The sequence below is a fragment of the Phocoena phocoena genome, chromosome 8, assembly GCF_963924675.1.
Source record: "Phocoena phocoena chromosome 8, mPhoPho1.1, whole genome shotgun sequence".
Taxonomy (NCBI): domain Eukaryota; kingdom Metazoa; phylum Chordata; class Mammalia; order Artiodactyla; family Phocoenidae; genus Phocoena; species Phocoena phocoena.
Window position 1 is genome coordinate 27,240,971 of NC_089226.1, and position 23,693 is coordinate 27,264,663.

The window sequence follows — 23,693 nt, forward strand, 5'->3', positions numbered from 1 at the left end:
GATCTTAGTGGAAATGCTTTCAGTTTTTCACCATTGAGGATCATGTTGGCTGTGGGTTTGTAATATATGGCCTTTATTATGTTGAGGAAAGTTCACTCTATGCCTACTTTCTGCAGGGTTTTTATCATCAATGGGTGCTGAATTTTGTCGAAAGCTTTCTCTGCATCTATTGAGATGACCATATGGTTTTTTTCCTTCAGTTTGTTAATATGGTGTATCACACTGATTGATTTGCGTATATTGAAGAATCCTTGCATTCCTGGAATAAACCCCATTTGATCATGGTGTATGATCCTCTTAATGTGCTGCTGGATTCTGTTTGCTAGTATTTTGTTGAGGATTTTTGCATCTATGTTCATCAGTGATATTGGCCTGTAGTTTTCTTTCTTTGTGACATCCTTGTCTGGTTTTGGTATCAGGGTGATGGTGGCCTCGTAGAATGAGTTTGGGAGTGTTCCTCCCTCTGCTATATTTTGGAAGAGTTTGAGAAGGATAGGTGTTAGCTCTCCTCTAAATATTTGACAGAATTCGCCTGTGAAGCCATCTGGTCCTGGGCTTCTGTTTGTTGGAAGATTTTTAATCACAGTTTCAATTTCAGTGCTTATGATTGGTCTGTTCATATTTTCCATTTCTTCCTGATTCAGTCTTGGCAGGTTGTGCATTTCTAAGAATGTCCATTTCTTCCAGGTTGTCCATTTTATTGGCATAGTTGCTTGTGGTAATCCTTCATGATCTTTTGTATTTCTGCAGTGTCAGTTGTTACTTCTCCTTTTCATTTCTAATTCTATTGATGTGGGTCTTCTCCCTTTTTTTCTTGATGTGTCTGGCTAATGGTTTATCAATTTTGTTTATCTTCTCAAAGAACCAGCTTTTAGTTTTATTGATATTTGCTATCATTTCCTTCATTTCTTTTTCATTTATATCTGATCTGATCTTTGTGATTTCTTTCCTTCTGCTAACATTGGGGTTTTCTGTTCTTTCTCTAATTGCTTTAGGTGCAAGGTTAGGTTATTTATTCTAGATGTTTCTTGTTTCTTAAGGTAGGATTGTATTGCTATAAACTTCCCTCTCAGAAATGCTTTTGCTGCATCCCATAGGTTTTGGGTAGTCGTGTCTCCATTGTCATTTATTTCTAGGTATTTTTTGATTTCCTCTTTGATTTCTTCAGTGATCACTTCGTTATTACGTAGTGTTTTGTGCAGCCTCCATGTGTTTGTATTTTTTACAGATCTTTTCCTGTAATTGATACCTAGTCTCAGAGCACTGTGGTCGGAAAAGATACTTGATACAATTTCAATTTTCTTAAATTTACCAAGGCTTGATTTGTGACCCAAGATATGATCTATCCTGGAGAATGTTCCATGAGCACTTGAGAAAAATGTGTATTCTGTTGTTTTTGGATGGAATGTCCTATAAATATCAATTAAGTCCATCTTGTTTAATGTATCATTTAAAGCTTGTGTTTCCTTATTCATTTTCATTTCGGATGATCTGTCCATGGGTGAAAGTGGGGTGTTAAAGTCCCCTATTATGAATGTGTTACTGTCGATATCCCCTTTTATGGCTGTTAGTATTTGCCTTATGCATTGAGGTGCTCCTAGGTTGGGTGCTTAAATATTTACAATTGTTATATCTTCTTCTTGGATCGATCCCTTGATCATTATGTAGTGTCCTTCTTTGCCTCTTCTATTAGTCTTTATTTTAAAGTCTATTTTGTCTGATATGAGAATTGCTACTCCAGCTTTCTTTTGATTTCCATTTACATGGAATATCTTTTTCCATCCCCTCACTTTCAGTCTGTATGTATCTCTAGGTCTGAAGTGGGTCTCTTGTAGACAGCATATATATGGGTCTTGTTTTTATATCCATTCAGCCAGTCTGTGTCTTTTGGTGGGAGCATTTAATCCATTTACATTTAAGGTAATTATCGATATGTATATTCCTAATCCCATTTTCTTAATTGTTTTGGGTTTGTTATTGTAGATCTTTTCCTTCTCTTGTGCTTCTTGCCTAGAGAAGGTCCTTTAGGATTTGTTGTAAAGGTGGTTTGGTGGTGCGGAACTCTCTCAGCTTTTGCTTGTCTGTAAAGGTTTTAATTTCTCCATCATATCTGAATGAGATCCTTGCTGGGTAGAGTAATCTTGGTTGTAGGTTTTTCTCCTTCATCACTTTAAGTATGTCCTGCCAGTCCCTTCTGGCTTGCAGAGTTTCTGCTGAAAGATCAGCTGTTAACCTTATGGGGATTCCCTTGTGTGTTATTTGTTGTTTTTCCCTTGCTCCTTTTAATATGTTTTCTTTGTATTTAATTTTTGACAGTTTGATTAATATGTGTCTTGGTGTGTTTCTCCTTGGATTTACCCTGTATGGAACTCTCTGTGCTTCCTGGACTTGATTAACTATTTGTTTTCCCATATTAGGGAAGTTTTCAACTATAATCTCTTCAAATATTTTTTCAGTCCCTTTCTTTTTCTCTTCTTCTTCTGGAACCCCTATAATTCAAATGTTGGTGCATTTAATGTTGTCCCAGAGGTCTCTGAGACTGTCCTCAGTTCTTTTCATTCCTTTTCTTTATTCTGCTCTGCAGTAGTTATTTCCACTATTTTATCTTCCAGGTCACTTATCTGTTCTTTTGCCTCAGTTATTCTGCTAATGATCCCTTCTAGAGCATTTTTAATTTCATTTATTGTGTTGGTCATCATTGCTTGTTTCATCTTTAGTTCTTCTATGTCCTTGTTAAATGTTTCTTGCATTTTCTCTATTCTATTGCCAAGATTTTGGATCATCTTTACTATCATTATTCTGAATTCTTTTTCAGGTAGACTGCCTATTTCCTCTTCATTTGTTAGGTCTGGTGGGTTTTTATCTTGCTCCTTCATCTGCTGTTTTTCTGTTTTCTCATTTTGCTTATCTTACTGTGTTTGGGGTCTCCTTTTTGCAGGCTGCAGGTTCGTAGTTCCCATTGTTTTTGGTGTCTGTCCCCAGTGGCTCAAGTTGGTTCAGTGGGTTGTGTAGGCTTCCTGGTGGAGGGGACTAGTGCCTGTGTTCTGGTGGATGAGGCTGGATCTTGTCTTTCTGGTGGGCAGGTCCACGGCTGGTGGCATGTTTTGGGGTGTTTGTGGACTTATTATGATTTTAGTCAGCCTCTCTGCTAATGGGTGGGGCTGTGTTCCTGTCCTGCTAGTTGTCTGGCATAGGGTTTCCAGCACTGTAGCTTGCTGGTCATTGAGTGAAGCTGGGTGTTGGTGTTGAGATGGTGATCCCTGGGAGATTTTTGCCGTTTGATATTACATGGAGCTGGGAGGTCTCTTGTGGACCAGTGTCCTTAAGTTGGCTCTTCCACCTCAGAGGCACAGCACTGACTCCTGGCTGCAGCACCGAGAGCCTGTCATCCACATGGCTTTTTTATGAGGAGAAATTCTGCAGAATCATTTCAGAAACTGAGGGAGGAAAGTGAATAAAGACAAAAAAGACCCTTTTCCTGCAATCCCTGGACTCTTGGTATGAAGACACTAGGACAACATTCAATATTTCTACTTTTTAAAGCACTTCCTTTCAAAAGCAAAGAATTTGTTTCATTTAATGTCATCACTTGAAACTTTTTGGTGGTAAATTTAACTTTCCTAACAGAACCAGTTATGAAAATTGAGAGCCTATGAAATCATGAGATTCCTCTTGGCATAAAAATTCATATTTCTTCTAGAGTATTAATTTTCCAGGTGTGAGATACAATACTCAGGTAAGTGGAAAATTCTTTGGAGGATTTGTTGTAATAAATAACGGATTCTTGATTATGTCCACGCTAGCATTTTAGGTCTACAACAGATACAATGCTAAGTAAGATACTGCCCCTGCCTTCAGGGAGCCCTGGGAAAGTAAAGCAAGTAGAGAAGTACAAAGATTATGAGGCAAAATGTGGTATGTTGTAAGAAAGAAAAAAAAGCTTGGTCTTAAATGAAATAAAGAAAAGGCTCCTGAAATGGATTTAAATTGTTCAAGGAGAAGGCAAGGAGGAGATTGCGGCAGGGTGGATGGGTGGGTGGTGGTGAGGACACAGAAGAATTAAAACAAATATAAATACAAGAGGGTTGGAGATATTTAAAGAATATCAGATAGCAGGTTGTGATTTAGCTGCAATGTGGAGTGTATATAGGGAAACGACGGCCAAAAATGAAGAAGGATGAAGCAAAATAATGGAAGAGGCACCCAGTTAGAAGGCTACTGCATTAGTCTAAGTTGGATGTAAACAGTGCCCACACTAAGCGTTTTCAGAGGGGAGCATGTCACTGTTAATTAGAGGGTTTGGTATAACAAGGGGAGGAGGAGGGGAACTTAAAATGGGTCTGGGCTTTCTTAATCCTGGATGACTGGATGGTGGTACCATCAAAAAAAGTAAAGTTAGAAAAAGAAAATAAGTTGAAGGGCAATTATTATTTTGACTTATCTGCAGAATTTGTGGTGCCTGTGTAGTGTTCAAGGAGAAGTACATAGCAGTGAGAAATAGGAGTCTGAAGAGTGAAAGAAACTGAGTTAAAGATTTGGTAGTCATATGCAGAAAGGTAGTGTGGTTGAAACTGCTAATTGTGAGAGTGGATTCATGAAAACAGTAGATGCCTGGGAAAATGTCTATAATTAGAAGGTAGCAATGAAATGTACTTCTTAAATGTAAGAGTTTTAGGGTTCAATCCGTTGTCTTCTTTTCTATACACTTCTAGATGGTTTCACAGACTACCTTCCACTAACAGCTCTCGTTTAATGACAAGCCTATTCTTTCCTTAAAGCTCTCAGCTTCTATTTCATAGCTAAACTCTCATCTTGAATGTTATTCAAAACACTAAGCAGAATTTTTAAAAAATCCTCATTTGCTTTATAATTTTCATTTCATATTCTTCTTTTGAGTCTCCAAGTAAATAAACACTCCTTTTTCTCCCAGGATGCAGAATTTTACCATATGTCCTATGATGGCATTGTCCTTTAGTTCTGCTTAAATGAGGATAGTATCCTTAGCCTTCTGCACCATTAATTTGTGTGCCAATAGATACCTTCCATATCCACACGTGCAGTCTAGACCCTATTTCTGGTATCCTGCAGGCATTCTTTTAATGCTGCCTGCAGGAACAGGACTATTTTTTCTGCTTAGCTTATCAGTTCTCACACGAGGAAGAGAATCTATGAGTCTGAAGTGGTTCAGTTATTCACTGGCTATATGCATTAATTAATGAAAACTACAGTCTCTGACATGTACTATTTCTAGGTATTTGTCCCATCTCCAACCCAGGTAACAGTACTCTCTAAAATACCTTTAAAGGTACTTTCTAAAATACCCTGTGTGCTTACATTTAGTCATCAAATACTTATGGAGAAAAACCCAAGCCATGGGGCCAATCATGTTTGGCTATGACTCTGTTTCAGGAAGTTGTGTCTACACAGTACAGAAAGGAGGAGAAGAGCAAGATGGCTACAGAGTTGTCCTGTGCAGAGGTTTCATTTGGAGTTACCCATGAAAAGTAGGGAAGGGTTGAAACTTCTTCCTACCTTGTCTTCAGTTTACTAAAGCAGCTGGACTCCTAAAGAGTAGGAACAGAAGGCAATTTATTCTCTCTCACCATTTCCCTTTAAACAAGTTCTGACAATTCATTTTTCTCTTTCCCTGGATGAAATCTTGATCAGATCTCATAAATGACATTTCTGGTCATCGAATTTTCTCTGAAAAATGTGTGACCCAAATTAAATTTTATTCTAATTTCATAAGAAATTCTTCCTCCCACTATCCTAGCTCAAACCTAATTCAGGGTTGGAAGTCTCCAATAGGGAAAGGAATTGATTTCCTCTCTTCCTAACTACAGATGCTCCCTCATTCACTATGCTGCCACCTCTAGTTCTTCTAGTGTGGGTGAATTTAGTGTGTATGAGTGAGAAAGGAAAAGACTGAACGAAAGGGAGGAAAGGACAGTGAAGATCATTCACGCCACGGTTGTACACTGAAATCATAGCCCTTCCTCAGCTGCATACCTAAAGACTGGCTCTTTATCTTGTGGGGGTACTTGGAGATGCCCAGACAGGAACTTCCCGTCTGTTTCTTGACTCTAGGTATGCCTCCCCTGGCTCTACGGTTCATCATTCTCCCCTCAAACCCTGGCTTCTGGCTATCCATACCACCAGATTCATTCTGTTAAGTTCACTCTCCCCTTCCAGGCCTGTTTATAGTATAAAAATAATCCACACTTAAATATATGCATCTAACATATATTATTTTTATATTTTTCTAACTGGTACACTGAATGGGCAAAACACCCAGGTACATTCAGTAAAGAATTTAATTTTTCTTCCATAGATGTCTTCAAATATGCCCTGCTGGATCTCCCTTCCCACCTTCTGAACAAGCCCTTAGACAAACCCCATAGCTCTTCAGTCACTTTCAGCTTAAAAAAAAAATCCCATTTCAATTCTTAGAACACATTCTTCTCCTTGGCCTCACCTTGCTCTTCTGCTCTGGTTTCCTTAAGGTAAGGTGGCAGAGAGGAAAGGGATGGAGGAAACAGGCAAAGTAATGATCAATGCTGTTGTAATCTAGTTTTTAGAACTCTGGGTCATATCAAATATCCAAATGCTGGCTTAGTGAGCATCTGAGGAATTTTCAGAGAACTACTTCCAGTTCCTTTGTCCCGTACCACTGCCTGGAACTAGCAGTGCATTTAACGGCTGACTTCTTGTAATTCTTACCCTCATCAATTAATACACAGTAGAATGCACAATGCCTATTTTTGGAATTCCTCTTGGGTAGGGTCCTTTCAAGACACTTCAGGCCCATTTTCCACAGCATCTATTTGGTCCACAGGAACTCAGACATCTTTGTCACCCAAAACGTTTAAGCACAGCTGGCCCAATCACTGACTCTTCCCTCCTCACCCTGCTACTAGGCCTACTCCATCTGGCACCACAAAAGATTTCCCTATGAATGAAATGGCTGACGTTTGCCCCTTTCAGCATGAATTATTTTTTTAAAAAAATGTATTAAAAAATACAGTATCCTAATATAATATTTTTTTTAATTCATAGAATCCCTACCTTACATGGTATGTTAGCAGTTTTGACACAACTCTCTTTCTCAAGATACTTTCTGCCCTTGGATGCTCCTAACACTACTTTCGTATTTTACTTCTTACCATTTTGGTCATTCTTTCTAATTCTCCTCCCCACTCCACCTTTAAAAAGTATTCTCAGGACTCTGTCCTTGGTCTTTCTCAATTCTACCTTAGGTAATCTCATTGCCGCAACTGTAAATCCCATGGCTTCAACTACCATCCACGTGTTAATGATTATGAAGTTTTCCCTTTAGCCCAGCCTTTCATTCTATTCGCCTGCTTGACAACTTCACTTAGATGTTTTTATGGTATCTCAAACTTAAATCCCACTTGTTCTCTAGTATTCAGTTATCTCAACAGATGGTCATATAAGTCACAGAACTGATCATAACATCTTTACCACCTCACTTCCTTAACCTCCATATACCATCATAGACAGAACATGATTTTAAAATACAATTCTGATCTTACCACTCTCTATTTAAACCTTGTTAAATTCTCTTGAGAAAATTAGTAAACACCTTCTATTTTATCCATTCATCATGAATTCTTTATTCTGGATACTGACTTTCTCTGTACACAATTCTGATGACTATGGGAACAACCACATTATAATACAATCCATTTGCTGGGCTCTGGACACTTGATACAAATTGTAACACACTTCCTTGGCTACAATGATTGGTCAAGAGATAAGCACCTAACACCCAACCTAAGCCTTTCTCCAGGGCTTATAGGGCTTGAACAGAAAGGGAGTTCACCAATCTCTGAGGGTTTTTAAACTACAAATTGTTACACATAAGGGTGGTAGGCAGTCATGTTTCCTGCCACACAGACCAGATAAAGTTAAGAAAGCTGGTGTACAGAATGAGAAATATGGGTGGGAGAAAACTAAAGCCAGGAAGGCAAAAGTAAAAGATAAAAAGAGTTCTGAGTTTTCCAGTCCCTAAGTCTAGCCAATTCTGAAACCTGGTTATATGAATTACTCTAGTAACCTACAATAATGTCTTTTTGGCTAAAATGAATTTGTGTTAGGTTTTTCTCACTAGCAACCAAGAATTGCTAGTGACAAAAACTAAATAAAGAAAGAGACCAAAATATTAACCAGCCCATAATGCCCTACATGATATCATCAGCCTAACATAGCATCTCTCTCAAATCCCCTCAACACAGTACACTGGCAAAATGGCATCCTTTAGTTGTTCATACACACAAAGCTGTTTTATTCCAGGGCCTCTTTTCCCTTCTCTTTTACTTAATGCAATATGACTTATCTTTCAAGTATCAGCTTAAATGTTATTGTGCTCAGAGTATCCCTGACTTTACCTTCAGAGCACACAGACTGGATTCCAAATGTGTCTAGTTTCAATGACTAGCCTCCCCAAGTTAAGCGTACGCTCACATGCACAAAATAAGAAAATGCTTATAGTTATAGCAATTCTGATAAATTCCTTACCTCAAATGCCCATTCTTTTTCTTCTTCCCCATCCAGAAACAAACGTGTTTCTTTATAAACTTGGCCTATATCCAGGTTTAATGGGGATATATCAAATTCAAGCCGCTGCAATTCAAATCCTAATCCAACACCTATTGCTTTTATGAAGCTTTCTTTCAGTGCCTAAGATACAGACAGACATTTTCTCTTAGAGCTTTAGTAAATTGTTCATAAAATCTACTGTCCCCAAAACATATGGATTTTTTATTTCTTTACTACTTTACAGCTATAAGCTATTTATTTTTACCCTTATAGTAGCATGGAAACAAACCAGTTGTGAGAACTTAAGACAAATCATTTAAGCTCCCTTTGCCTCCATTCTCTCATGTATAACATGTAATAATAGTAGTACCTTACTAGTGGGGTTGTTATGATAATTAACTAACTTATGAAGGGCTTACAATAATGTTTTCTGGCACATAATAAATATTATATGCTAAATAAGGTCTCATGTGTATGAGATCCTTTAAGACAGAAAACCTTATTTATAAATACTGATAAACTGTCTTGTTTTTAGCTTTAAGAGTATCTTCTAGTTGAGCATTAAATATATGTTAAATTTTCTTAAATGTCTTTAGAATATAATAATGTGTACATAAAAATCATGACGTTCCCAAGTAATGACTTATTTACTTCAAACACTGTATGAACTACAGGTTTACCACAGGACTTTTGCTCCTGTTTTTAGCAAAGATAATGGAATCAACACAGGGGCTTACTCTCAAAACTAGAAAGAAATTATACCCAATTCCTATAAAACATATCCAGCTGAGTCCATTCATCCTTAAAGCTTCTGATTGTTTCCCATTCTTTGTTGGTAAACTTTCTTTTCATAATATGAAAAAATTCTGGAATTGAACCACGACCTGTCAATTGAGGAAACAGAGAATTACCAAAATTATTAGACAGCGCATAAAAGAAAACTATAGTCCAACTTTACTTTTGAATACAGTCACAATAATCCTAAACAAAATATCAGCAAATCAAAATAAGTTGAGAGAAGGGTAGCTTAATAGAACAGTGAAATTCTGTGAATTATTAAATAATTAAGGAGAAAAAAACATATGGTTATATATAGATGCTCACCAAAAATTTGATAAAATTTAGCAGCCAAGCTATTATAAATCTTAAATAACTAGGGGAAATTTCCTATATATGAGAGAATATCAGAAATCCAAAACAAGTACGCTTAAAATAGAGCAATAGTATGCTGGGGTTTAAAATTTTGCTTTGCCATTTCACAGGAAAATCAGGGAACAATTTCTTTACTATAATTTTGGGGGAACTAGTAGAAAGCTAAGGAGTGTTCTTTTATCCTAAGTTATTAACATGACTGGAAAGTTAATATACACTTCCTTCCTTCACAATAACTGTTTTTAAACATGTTTTCTAATATGACGTTTCCAAATAAAAACAGATTTTAATTTCTGTTCTATTGGCTAATTTTTAAAAAAATCTCAAGTATATCCTTAGCTCCACTGTTCCATAGACAATAAAATTTTACATAGCATCCTAAAAATAAATAGAACTCAAAGGATCTGACTCCCAGAACTAAGAGCTAAGACACAAATTAAAATATATGGTATGTCTTTCATATTATATTTTTTCAAAATATTATAATTATGTGTTTGTCTATCTTTACTACTGAACAGAAACCTTCTACCATCATTCATTTACTTATTCTACAAGTATGTAGAATGTGTACAAATACTATACCAATATGAATTGACCTAATGGTTAAAAACAAATCAGTCATGGTTCTTAGCCTCACACAATTACAGCCTAATTGGTCAATCAGAAAGTCTGGCAACAAGGTAGGTGAATCACAAATGTTTACTATATGAATAAATGTACATTAACTATTATGTGGTAAATTACTCCTAAATGCTCTATTGCCCTGTATCCTTAGTTCATGATTGCATTACTTCCAGTAAGCCTCTTGAAAGTAGTCCCTCTGCAGATTCTGTTAACATAGCTTGTCTACTCCACAACTCCCATTTCTAAAATACTCAACTCCAAAATCTGACATTCCCAACTGGCTGCAACCATAGCATGTCTGGAAAGAAGAAATATGTCAATTCCCCTACTTAATGCTTTACTGGCATTTAACAACTAACTAACCCCATGAGAATTCAACATTTAGAACGACAACTATATCATTCACTCTAAAAATACCTAAGTGCTCGGATGCCAGGAATATCATGATAACCAAAACAGACATGGGTCCTTATGTTCATAGAGTTTAAAGTTTCTCCTACAGTAACCAAGTACCTTTTCCATAGTTACCTCAAGGGTAGAAAATATTAAAAACAAGCTCTCCCACAAAATTGTCTACAACTCCCCCACCATCCCTACTTCAATGGTCAAAACAGTCTCCTCTTGTTTACCTAGGAAATATTTCTAATGACATTCCAGTGATAATGTGGTTCTTCACTTCACTTCTTCACTTCCTTGTTTGTTTTCAAGTTCAACAGACTCATTTAATTAATCTGTCTACTCTTTAGTCCTCTACTATTCGTAAGAAAGATAACTTTACAATCCACTTTTATTAATCAACTAATGTTTATTGTTTGTATCTGTTCATATTAATGTTAAAAGGCTATTATTTCCTAAAAGCCCTGCAAAGCTGTAAAGTCATTTCACGCAACAGCACTGAAATATTAAACTGGGACCTTAGGAGTCCCAGGGCAGGGCAGGAGATTCTTACCCTTTTGGGTCTATGAACCCCCTTTTATAGTCTGGTGTTTATTCCTCAAGCCCCTTAAATAAAGACTGTCTTATTAAAATGCAATGCATCACTAGTACATACTGGCTTGACAGATAAAACACTAAAGAAAGTAAAGAAGGCAAGCTTGCAAAAGTTATAAAAGTAAATCCGGAGATTTTAAACACTGGGAGCACTATACCTACATAAATTGTAAACTGTTTCCTCTTGAATAGATTCGGGTACAAATAGTGTAAATAATAACAATGAGAAGAACAGCTACCTTGGATTTTGGAAGACAGCATTATATATTTTGAGTGGAATTGTAGTTTTAACAGAATACTATCCAAAAAGCCTAAAATTTAAAAAGATATGCCTGTTGTCATCTATAGTGTCATTATGTTTGTTGGTTTCTTCAAGTTATAATTCCATAACCTTCAAGAAACTCCCTGATTTTTACCTAAATATGATGGGGCAATCGAGGAAAAAAATTAAATATTCACACTAATAAAAAAAAACTCATTTAACATAAAAAGCAATCTAGCACAACCACTGGAAAAGAATCATAACTGATCATGTACAGCTTAAAAATATCCGATATGAGTGTGTTTTCATATACTTTTGAGAGCATCATATCCCACAAAATGAGATTGACAGCAACAGAAAATGACTTTGTAAATATTCAGCCAAAGACAACAGCGCCACATTGTGGCATTATGGTGAAAATACACAGTGAATGAGTACTCTGTTAAGGACTTAGTTTATCTAGGAAATTGGAATTAAAAAAAAATCAGTAGGAAATACCAGAATAGTACGTTTGCCCCTCAAACTAGCTGAGACAGCACAATTATTAGACACATAAGTTGGCAGAGCCTCCTAATAATACCAACACATATTCATGTCTATTACAATATTCGATTTCATAGACATATAAGAACTTAAGTTAAAAAAAGATAAAGATAAAATAACTGAAAAACTTACATAGAACCACTAACCAGGTTTAGAAAAGCCAGATCCCTCATCTTATAGCTTAATCTTTAGGGAAAGCAGCACTAGATACTAACTAAGTGTTCTGCAATGATCAACTAACCAAGGTCACAGAGCAACTAGAAAGTTTATTAAACAGAGTAGTAACCTACAACAAGATAATTTATAGAGTTGAGCCTTGAACAAGGCGGGTTTGAACTGTGAGGGTCCATGTCTTCCGAAACTCACGCCCACACAGAAACTAAAAATGTGACCTTATTTGGAAATACAGTCTTTGCAGGTGCAATCAAATTAGGATGGATTAAGGTGGGTCCTATATCCAATGACTGGTGTCCTTATAAGGAGAAACATTTAGACACGAAGAGAGAATACAGGGAAAAAGGCAACATAACAATGAAGGTAGAAAGTAAAGTGATACAGCTACAACTCAAGGAATGCCAAAGATTGCCAGGACACTAGGAAGAAGCAAAGAATTCTTCCCTGGAATCTACAGAGGTAACATGGCCCTGTCAACACTTTGACTTCTGGCCTTCAGAACTGTCAGAGAATAAATTTCTGTTTTTTTAAGACACCAAGTTTTTGGTACTTTGTTAGGAGCCCTAGGAAACTAATACATTCATGCACACAATTTAATTCATTTATACAGACACACTCATATACTCTTCGCTTTAGTGTTATACCCCTGTAGTCAAATGTTCAAATCCTGGCTCTAACACTTCTTTACTATTATTTATTTAACTTCACTATGGCTGTTTCTTAAGCTATTAAATAGGGAAAAAAAGCTGGGTAGTTTAAGAGATAAACATATAAAGGGCCTGGAGCTATTAAGTACCAAATAAATGTTAGCTCTAAGGCTATTGTGGTAGTTGTTTTATATATATATCCTCTTTTGTGAAATGTTTTATCAAGTCTTTGTCCATTCATTAGGTAAGTCTTTTTTTTTTAATGTATTTTTTAAAAATTAATTTATTATTTATTTTTGGCTGTGTTGGGTCTTCGTTGCTACGCGTCGGCTTTCTCTAGTTTACGTGCGCGGGCTTCTCACTGCAGTGGCTTCTCTTGTTGCGGAGCACAGGCTTCAGTAGTTGTGGCATGTGGGCTCTAGAGCACAGGCTCAGTAGTTGTGGCGCACGGGCTTAGTTGCTCCGTGGCATGTGGGATCTTCCTGGACCAGGGCTCGAACCCATGTTCCCTGCATTGGCAGGCGGATTTTTAACCACTGTGCCCATTAGGTGAGTCTTAAGTGGCTTTTCTATCAATACTTACAAGTATCTTAAATATTAACAATATTAACCTCTGTCTGTCTTATTTGCCCCAGTTTGCGAGAAGAGATTTAATATAAAATCAATTACATATGCTAACTTTGCCCATTCTTCTTATCTTTCTAAGTTTAAAAGGCATCCTTCTTTCAGAAATCTGGCCAAATATACAATTCTATTGTGTTCTAGTAATTGTTATTAAAATTTAATTCTAATTAATTCTGTTGTACACTGTGTAACAAGGATCTAATGGCTTTCAGACAATTTTACTCATGAAAAAAAAAGTTGATGGGTTACAATCTTGCTTTTTGTTGGCTCTATAAATTACATCTAATATAGTGTTTCCCAAACGCTAATAGGTCCAACAATCACCTGAGAAATTGTCTGAATATAGAATCCTTGGTTGTATCTAAGAAATTCTAGTTGAAGAGGTCTGGGAGGGTTTCAATGAACCTGCATTTTTTCAAGGAACCTGCATTTTTAACAGGCATCCTGGCTGATTTTAATATCTTGACCACCATTTCAGAAACACCATTCTATACATATAACAGTAATAACTATCACAACAACCTTAGAGCTAACATGTACTTATTAAGTACTTAATAATTCCAGGCACTTTACATGTTTATTCCCAATCTAGCCAATGCTAGTGGTGGTATGACTGTTGAGCCATCAGTATGTAAAACATATACACACAAGTTTTAGGGGAATTAAAGATTTAAATGTTAAAAAAAAAAAGTGTAATTTTAGAACAAAATCTAGGAGACTCTACAACCTACAGTTGGAGTAAATCTTTTACCAACTTATTTTTTTTTTAAATGAGACAGAGTTCAGAATTTATCAAGGAAAAGTTAGATATATTAATTAAAGACAAAATTCATATGGCAAAAAATACAACCAAATTCAAAAGATAAACAAAAGATAAACAAAAAAAAAGATAAACAAATAGAGTGGGGAAATAGTTGTAACAGATTTGGTCTATGAAGTGTCAATATCCATAATACATAAAGAGCTTTTATACATGGATTAGAAAAGATTAATAAGCAGTTCACAGAAGAGCAAATTCAAGTAGCTAACAAGCTACCCTAGTGATTAGAGTAATGCACCATTTAATAAATAATCTTTAACCGCTGAATTGAAATATTATGTATAAATACTGGGCACTAACTCTTAACCCTCCTAGCTGTCTATACTTTTGCTAACACCACACTCTTTTGTTTCCAATGCCTAATATAAAAAATTGTAAGGCAAGTTCCCTCTCAGTAAACTTTGTATACTCTTCTTAGACATCAGTTCCTTCACAAAAACTTTAAATTCATTTAACCCAGTTCCATGGAATTTTTCAGATTTTGTACTTGCAAATCCTTAAACACGTATCAATAAAATCTAGTATTGAGAGGTCATATATTATAGAATGCAGTGTCTAAAAATATAGGCTTTGAGGTATGGGTTCAAATCCATGATATTCTACTTTTCAGCTTAGTTGCCTTGGGCAAATGTCTTAACCTACTCCATAAAATAACAATAACTTACAATTTAGACTTAAGAGGGTGAAATAAGATAATGCATAGAAGGCATTTAACACAGAGAAGTTGCTCAGTAAATACTAGTTCTATGTTGTGATCCCACTCAAATCCTCTGCACAGTGGAAAAGACCCATCCTGTAACTTGGAAAGGGGGAAAACTACCTGCCAGTAAAGACCTGGTTTTCCAGCAAGTTCAGAGCACAAAGAGAAGTGTGACTTATTTAAGCTGCTTGCTGGCTGTAAATCTCCAAGTTAAAAAAAAACAAAAAACAACATTTTGCACATCCTGCAAAATGCAGATCCAAAAAGAATGTAGATCAGCTTAGAATGTAGATCACAAACAATAGTGGAATACAGATCTTCCTTGACTTACGATAAGGTTACGTCCCGATAAACGCATTGTTAAGTTGAAAATAGTTTAGGTCAAAAATGCATTTAATACCCCTAACCTATGGAACATCACAGCTTAGGCTAGCTTACTTTAAATGTGCTCAGAGCACTTACATTAGCCTACAGATGGGCAAAATCATCTAACACAAAGACTATTTTATAATAAAGTGTTGAATACCTCATGAAATGTACTGAATACTGTACTGAAAGTGAAAAACAGAATGGTTGTACTAGTTTTACCCTCGTGATTGTGTGGCTGACTGGGAGCTATGGCTCACTGCTGCTGCCCAGCATTATGAGTATGGAATGGCATATGGCTAGCACAGGAAAATGTCAAAATTCAAAATTCAAAGTATGGCTTCTACTGAATTGCTTTTAAACCATCATAAAGTTGAAAAATTTTAAGTTGGACACTATAGACTGTAGCAGCAACAAAGTTGGAAACCGAATCTGATGGATGCAAATGCAGGAGAGAAGAAGCTAGGGAGATAAATGCAGGATGAGGAAGAAGACTCGAAGGAAGAACTATTTTTAATCACACCTCACTGATGAGAACAGTTTATATTCCAACTAGAATCTGATATGAATATCATTTTTCACTGTAGTTGCATACCCACTTTTTAATTTTTCAACAAATTTTAGGAATATTTTATGTGAAATTGAGAACTATTATTTGTACATTCAATAAATATTTACTGAGCACCTGCTATGTGCTAGACACCCTGCTAAGTACTAGGTATACTGTAGCAAAAACAAAACAAGCATAGCTCCTGAACTTATTTAATGAAGGAGAACAGATAATAATCAAATAACTAAGTTATAATTACAAATGAGAAAGCCCATGAAGGAAAACAAGATCAGGTGGTCAGGAAAGTCCTTTCTGAGGAGGTACTGGTACTGGCTACTTCTCATCCTTCATGTCTAAGGTACTCACGAAAGAGTGGGGAGAAGAACAGGCAGAGCGATCAGCTTTTCTGAAATGACCTGAACAGGAAAAAGTCTACTACATTCAAGGTAATAAAAGATGAGTATGGACAGAAAATAGTGAGCAGAGAGCAGCTAAAAATGCAAATGGAGAGATAAATGAGAATAAGATGACAAAATCATGTTAAAGGGACTGAATTTTATTATGAACCAACCTAAAAGTTTTAAGAAAATTGCTTTAAGGAAAATTTTAAAGACCACTCTAACTCTGTACCAAGAATGTACTGAGAGAGAACAGAAGTGAAGAGGGGGAACCAAACAGGAAGCTATTAAAATAGTGCTATAAATAGTATGGTGGAAAGAGACAACAAATAGGCTCTACCATAGCTACCATATAATATCACCACTTACTTTATACTTACTGTACATAATTTACATAACAACTGTTCAAGAGGAGTAGTTCTATGATACAGTCATTTCAAAGTTATTAAATTAGTATTAAATCTCAAAATATTGAGTCCTTTTGTCCTGCCAATTAATATCCAGCAAAGTTTATAACAAAAATGTGAACTTGAAAGTATAAACCTGTGGGGAAAAATATTTTCAGTCTTTTCCCAAATTTTAATAATTTTTATACTGTATCTCTTATCTTGCCTTGTAAACATGGGAACCAAACTGAACAATTCATACTTTTATACTTTATACAATCCTTACTTTTATACTTCTAACTGCAAAAGCCTTTAGTGGTAGATAAAAATTAGAAAATGAAGGAAAAACAACCAATATTTCTCAATTGGGTACAGCAAATTATAAAGATGACCCACAAAACACCTCACCCCACCCCTGACCACAGGGCTGGGATTGTATTGCACTGGCAATTTATCTATACTAGGGCCCCCAATATCTTATAATCCCTCTTCTCTGGATATCCATTAAACAATTATTTACTGAGTGCCAAGTATGCACCAGTTACTTCTGTATAAGTTTCCTCTCTCCATTAAGTAGAGAATAATGTGGTGGTTACAAAGGGTCCTTCTAGCATCTGGCTAGAAGGGAGAAACCCAAAACTTCTTACATCCATCAATATATTCTCTCCTGCCCTGCCATAGCAGCAATGGGAGAACTGGGAGATGGCGGGAAATGATCTGCACCTAGCAGAAATGTCTAATGTGATAAGGAAAGACTCCACAAGTTCCTACATGATGTTTACCTGCAGACAAAATGGGAGTAATAGAACTGAGTCTTACAATATACTCACGATGCCCCCAAAGTCTAACTCCATCTTGAGAGTTGATAATCTAATAACAATGCCCGAAACAAAGTACAATACTTCCCTTGCTCCTATACTGTTTTACCCTCCACCATTTAGCAACTCTTGGAAACTTTCCCTGCTCAATTTCCTCACTTACTCTAATAAGCAGAACATTTCAAATGAATCACCAGTGAAGTAAACCAGTGTCTACTTTCCTGAGAAATGATGCTGTGTCCATTAATCTTTCAGACACTAGTGACACAGTAACAATACTAATGGCAACTGGAAAACAGCTCTTCCCCAATGCATTACTGGATATATCAATAGCTTTTTGGCAATGAAACAGCCAAATAGGAAAAGGCCTGGATACTGTGATTAGTCAAACAAGAGCAATGAAAAAAGATGGTGGATAAAAAAAGTCTAATAAAATATAATTAACAGAATCTTCACTTTTTGCTCAATTACCTTCCTATCATTTATTAAGTTTCAATTAGTACTTACTTGTTTATCTGGTGTTGACCATAAGCCAACATTGCCCATTAAGCCAACTGTAATTAAATCTGTGTCTCACAGGCATAATTTCTAAGCAGATATCAAATCAACCTGATGAGCCAACCATTACTGTGTAATTGTACTGACTGCATTCTAAGGAGCAATGGTCTCTCCAATAATTTCTGATTTTTAGGGAAAGGTCACATAAGGACCACAGAAAGCTATGAAGTTTATGGGCTCATTTGCATGCTCACTCTGAATCCTCTGTAACAGTGGTTCGTTGATAAGGTTCACAATAAGCCTTCTATGACCCTGCCAAAAACCAGATCCTCTCTCAGAAAAATGTACCTGTGCATACAAAATGTAGCAAACAATTTCAGGAGGTTAAAAAAAAAATGACTTGATGCTTATCCAGGGTCAAGAACCCCTGCTATCATTAGTATAGCCTCCTTCTGAACAAAGTTAAGAATAGAGGTTTAATAGATTTATGAGCAGGTCAGAGAAAAAGCTGTTGGTGGGAAAATTCAAAGTAAAGACACTGACAATAAAGATGAGAGAGGAGATTCACAGCAATACTCTGAGGCCTAACTACTGCAGCACAAAGTGCTTTTTCATTCATTTGACAAATATTTATTGCACATTATTTTGAACTAGGTAGGGTGCCAGACGTGATAGCAGATATAGCTACTATCAGAAGTAGCTAACATAGTTCCTGCTCTCATACAGCTTGTAAGGACCAGTGGGAAGAAAATCAACATCCTGAAAAATAATTATAAAATGAAATATATAATCAGAGTGAAGGAAATATACTTTATGAGAGCCTAGAACAAAAGAACCTGGCTTAGATTGAAGGTCCACAAAGGATTCCCTAAAGTAAGACTAAAGTTAAAGCTAACCAGTAAATAAGTTACCTATGCAGAAATGGGGGTGGGGGATAAAGTTATTACAAATATTCCATTCCAAGGGAAACATAAGCAAAGATCCTGTGGTAGACACAGTGTGGAGATTAGGGAACTGCACTATGAAATTAGGAAAATGTTGGTTCTCTTATTTTAACAGCTTTCTTCTTATCCTGTTACTTATCTTCTGATAAAAATGATAGTATGCTGTGTCCCACCCACTCCATAATATACGTAAGGCACTTAGGAAAATGCCATGGCACACAGTAAGTGCACACTAATGTTAGTGATGATGAAAGTTATAGAGTAGTTGAGAGAACTTGTGTTCTAGTAAAATTACCTAGGTATAGTCAACACCACAATAAATGTTAGCAGTTCCTACAGCCACCAATTACAAATTTCTAAGGCAAAATAAATATAAACAACTTAAAATATTTTAATAATTGCTTGCTCTTCATTTCCATTTATATAAATGTGCTACAATGGCTATATTTAGATACAGTACAAATACATGTTATCTCTACTTAAGGACTACAATATACTTTACCACTGAGATTATTATTTTTTAAACAAACCAACAACTAATTGGTTAATTCTGGGAAAGACTTAAATGAAACCAAGTTCTTACAATACATATAATTACTATTTTTTTAATAGAATGATACTCAAAATTGACTCCCTGTTGAGTTCAATTTGATTGAACATCTATTACTTAAATAAAAAATATTGAGCTATGGAAAAACTGTTCTTTAGAAAATTTAACAGTCTTTGAGAAGTTTCAAATTTAGTCTTACTTAACAAGCTGAGGTATAATTCAAAAAGAAAACCTTTGTTTTCACTTTGCCTCTAGGCAAAGTATTATATGAATCCCCAGTAAGGAAGGATCTTTTATGTAGAAGTCTGTTAACATTCAAGAAAATATATAGTAAACAAAGGATGTTGGGGCCCTCAAGCCAACAGCCACCCCCAACTGTGTACCCTGAGGGGATTCAGGATGGAGAAAAGCAGGATACTGGCCCTAGACAGTTAAGGTGCATATCAAACGAATAATTTCAGTAAGCCCAAACTCTTGCATCTTCCCATACATAGAAAAGCGCTAAATTCATTAATGAAATGTCTGGTTTTCTTTAATTAACAGTAATCTTTTTATATTCTGACTACTGGGTTTTTGTTGCAAAAAACTCCTATGTATCCTGGTTCCTCCCTTATCTCTTTGGAGCAGTCTCTCAGAGCTATTTGAGAGGCTGCTTCCCGACTTGAGTCCTCAGAAAGTCTGCAGAATAATTCTCAAGTTTTGGGTTGTGCATTTTTTTCAGTCGACAATACCCTGCTCTCTCAGATATACTACCCTTGAGTATGAGCACATTTTTCCTAAACTTAAATATCTACATCTCCTTGTCTGATATTATTCAACAGGTAAGAACTAAGAGAAGACACTTAATAACTCTTGTACTACAAAAATGCAACATTACCTGGAAAACTAGTCTTCATTATATCAATTCCAACTTGTAGCTCAGACTCCGCAGCAAGTACAGCATAGTCTCCTTGATGAGAGATGTTAAAGTTGAAATTGGGGTAAGGATTCAATGAGTCTTTCGCAAGGACTGGTTTTCCTTTTGCAGTTCTTTGCAGACGAATATTATTCCAAGGTATATTCAATTTCTCTGCAACTAATTTCCTCATCATCAGACGACCAGCCTGTTAATAAAACATTTGTTAAGTATTGATGTCTATACTAAAGATTTAGGTAACACTGCCTATAACATACAAAGTCTATTTTTGTGGTTTCTAAAATATTCATTTCCTAAAGTTTTTAAAAAGTACATAAGTATTAAATACGCTGCTTTAAGATTTAAGAAATGCTTATGAAGACAGACAACTTAAAGTCCCTCTTTAGCAATTCCCTCCCTCCCCTTAACAAGTAACCAACCAATGTTATCAAGTATTCATCCTTTCAGTCTTTTCTCTAAGTACCCAAAATATGTTCATTTGCTTTTACTATCTATCCATTTATATGAAATCCTACTATATGTACTATTCTACCATGTATAATCTTTTAAATTTCTAAGTGTTGGGCATTATTTTATGTTTGTATATAACCATCTGGCCTGTGCATTTCATACTATCAAGGTACCACAACTTGACTATTCCCCTATTGTTGGATATTTTAGGCTGGCTCTAGTTTTACTATTATAAAAAAATTCCCCATTGAGCAACCTTGCTGTACTTACATCTTTGTGCATATGTGCATGTATTTCTACATCATATATACTTATCACTGGGCTTAACAATTAGCAATGCATGACCTATCTTTTTTCACATATACCCCATCCACTCTCTCCCTCCATTAATTGTTAAGAAAGAAATGGGGCTTCCCTGGTGGCACAGTGGTTGAGAATCTACCTGCCAACGCAGGGGACACAGGTTCGAGCCCTGGTCTGGGAAGATCCCACATGCCACAGAGTAACTAAGCCTGTGTGCCACAAATACTGAGCTGGCGCTCTAGAGCCCACGAGCCACTACTACTGAACCCACGTGCCACAACTACTGAAGCCCGCGCACCTAAAGCCTGTGCTCTGCACCAACAGAAGCTACTGCAATGAGAAGCCCGCACACGGTAACGAAGAGTAGCCCCCCACCCCCCCGCCGCAACTAGAGAAAGCCCGTGTGCAGCAATGAAGACCCAACGCGGCCAAAAATAAATAAATTAAATAAATTTTAAAAATATATGTATATTTTAAAAAATGACTAAAATCACACAAAAATACCTAAGGGTATAACAAGGCATATAATATTTTGAAAAATCTTCCAAGTTTTTTTCCCTTCAGTTCTAAACAATGACTTTTAAATACTGCACGACTTTGAATTTCACAATTTCTTACAAATTACAGAAAGTATAAAAATATTCACCAATATGCCTTCAAGAATCAATCAGCCCACATTTCAAAAGAAAAAGTGCTTTGACAGAGGAACATTTTCAAGGTAACAGTCTTTGATGGTAATTAGAAGCTGTTTCAAACTGCGCTACTATATACACAGAAGTCGTTTTGAAACCCGTTTCCATTTGTTGCTAAAAATACGTAAGTAAAATAAACAATTATATCTAAAGTACTGTTTCCCAAGCTATTTTGTCAGAAAGGTATGCCTAGGACTGCATCCTTCCTTGACTTAAGTTTCCCTGGTAAAGGAGGCTGGACTCTTCCAGTTCCACGGCGTGCAAGGCTAAAGTAAGTCATACTGTCAATATTTCTTAGGGCCTATCACGTGCAGGAGAATGGATAATGGTAGGATACTTAACAGGCTAAGAATGTGCTATGGACCCAAGCAAGGAAAAATAAATTTTGATAACTTAAAAATAAAAAAAAAACATTGTGGGGAAAAAGAACTACTTTCTTTTTTCAACACCTATTTTAGGCTTTAGCACGATCTCTATTTTCAATTACAACGGGGCCTTCTCAACACCTATTTTAGGGTTTAGCACGATCTCTATTTTCAATTACAACGGGGGAGGGGCTAATATTTACAGCGGACGAGGCCTCCGAGGAGACTACAAAGACGGTGGAGACCAGGCCGCGCGCACACACTGTAGAGTCAGCAGCACCTACCACTCTCGCCCTGGGGCGGCCACAAACTGGCGCCGACGCTAGCGTGGGAGGGGGGGAGTCTCTACAGCCCGGCCCACCATCCCCAACATCTGCTTCCTCGGCCCTCAATACGAAAGACCTGTAGTACCAAAGCTGCCTTAGCGTCGCGTGCAAAGACGAACTGGCCAATGCGCTCCTTCTCCTCGGGCTGGATCGATCGCACCGCGAGCAGCCACTCGGCTCGGCTCGGCAGCCAAGCGCCACAGGAAAAGGCCCAGCGCACGCCCTCCATTGCTGGCACCAAGCAGAATCGCTTAGCGGGGAAAACCATGCACTGAAAACCTCACCGCCACCCCGGGCTTGATGGCGCGGACGCTAAAAGTGCCCCACCCACTTCCTCCCGGCGCTCGGGCGGAGGGGGCGGAGCGTCGCGCTACGTCAACTGCACGTTGCTCACCGAGAGCCCTCACTTCCACGCCACCTACTCTGCCACCTCCTCCCCCGGGAGCGGAAGTGGAGACCCTCCTCTGCGCTTTGCGGCAACGCGTGACCGTCACGTGGGGCGGGGCTTCGGAGGCGAGCGAAGGGAGGGACAAAGGCCAAGAGCGTATAGAACGCCACTCACACTTGGAGAAGAGATAACGGGACAGAGGTGCAAGCCAATCGCAATCAGGCCTGTGGAGGCAGAGACTGGGGTGGAGACTTCGGAGACTGCAGTTCAAGGTGGGTGATTTCTGAGCTGTGAGAGAGGAGTGGGATGGTAGCGTCTTATTTCTGGGGACCAGGATCGGCCCCTATTATCCACAGAGAAGAGAATTTTCTTGGCTTAGGCTACCAGTGCCGCTCCTTCGTGTTACAGGGCGGGAGAGGTTTCTGTGGCAGGAAGGGGACTGCATGGTGCCCCCAAGAGTTGTGTTTCCCGCGGCCCTGAGTTGCCTTCCTCCCCTGTCCCCTTAGGCCGAAACTCATCTAGACACTCCTACCCTAGCAGCCCTCCCTGAAACCTGCATTCTAAGGCTGGGGCAAAGACTCTGCATTGCCTCCAGTGCAGGGCGCGGACCCTGCCTGAATCCAAGGCTGCTACCAAGCAGCTAACTGT

The 23,693-nt window shown here is 37.4% G+C and overlaps 1 protein-coding gene across 1 annotated transcript in view; it reads right to left on the reverse strand.

Annotated features, from left to right (window-relative positions):
* AASDHPPT (aminoadipate-semialdehyde dehydrogenase-phosphopantetheinyl transferase) overlaps positions 1 to 22,963 on the reverse strand; it is a 29,233-nt gene extending 6,270 nt beyond the window's left edge. Inside the window, exons 1-4 of the mRNA XM_065882603.1 lie at positions 22,743 to 22,963; positions 20,483 to 20,708; positions 9,322 to 9,443; positions 8,539 to 8,700 (exon numbers count right to left, since the gene is read on the reverse strand). Of these exons, the coding sequence (XP_065738675.1) occupies positions 8,539 to 8,700; positions 9,322 to 9,443; positions 20,483 to 20,708; positions 22,743 to 22,925 (693 nt within the window). The 5' untranslated portion in view covers positions 22,926 to 22,963. The remainder of the gene's footprint in view (positions 1 to 8,538; positions 8,701 to 9,321; positions 9,444 to 20,482; positions 20,709 to 22,742) is intronic.
* Positions 22,964 to 23,693: the final 730 nt, after the last annotated feature.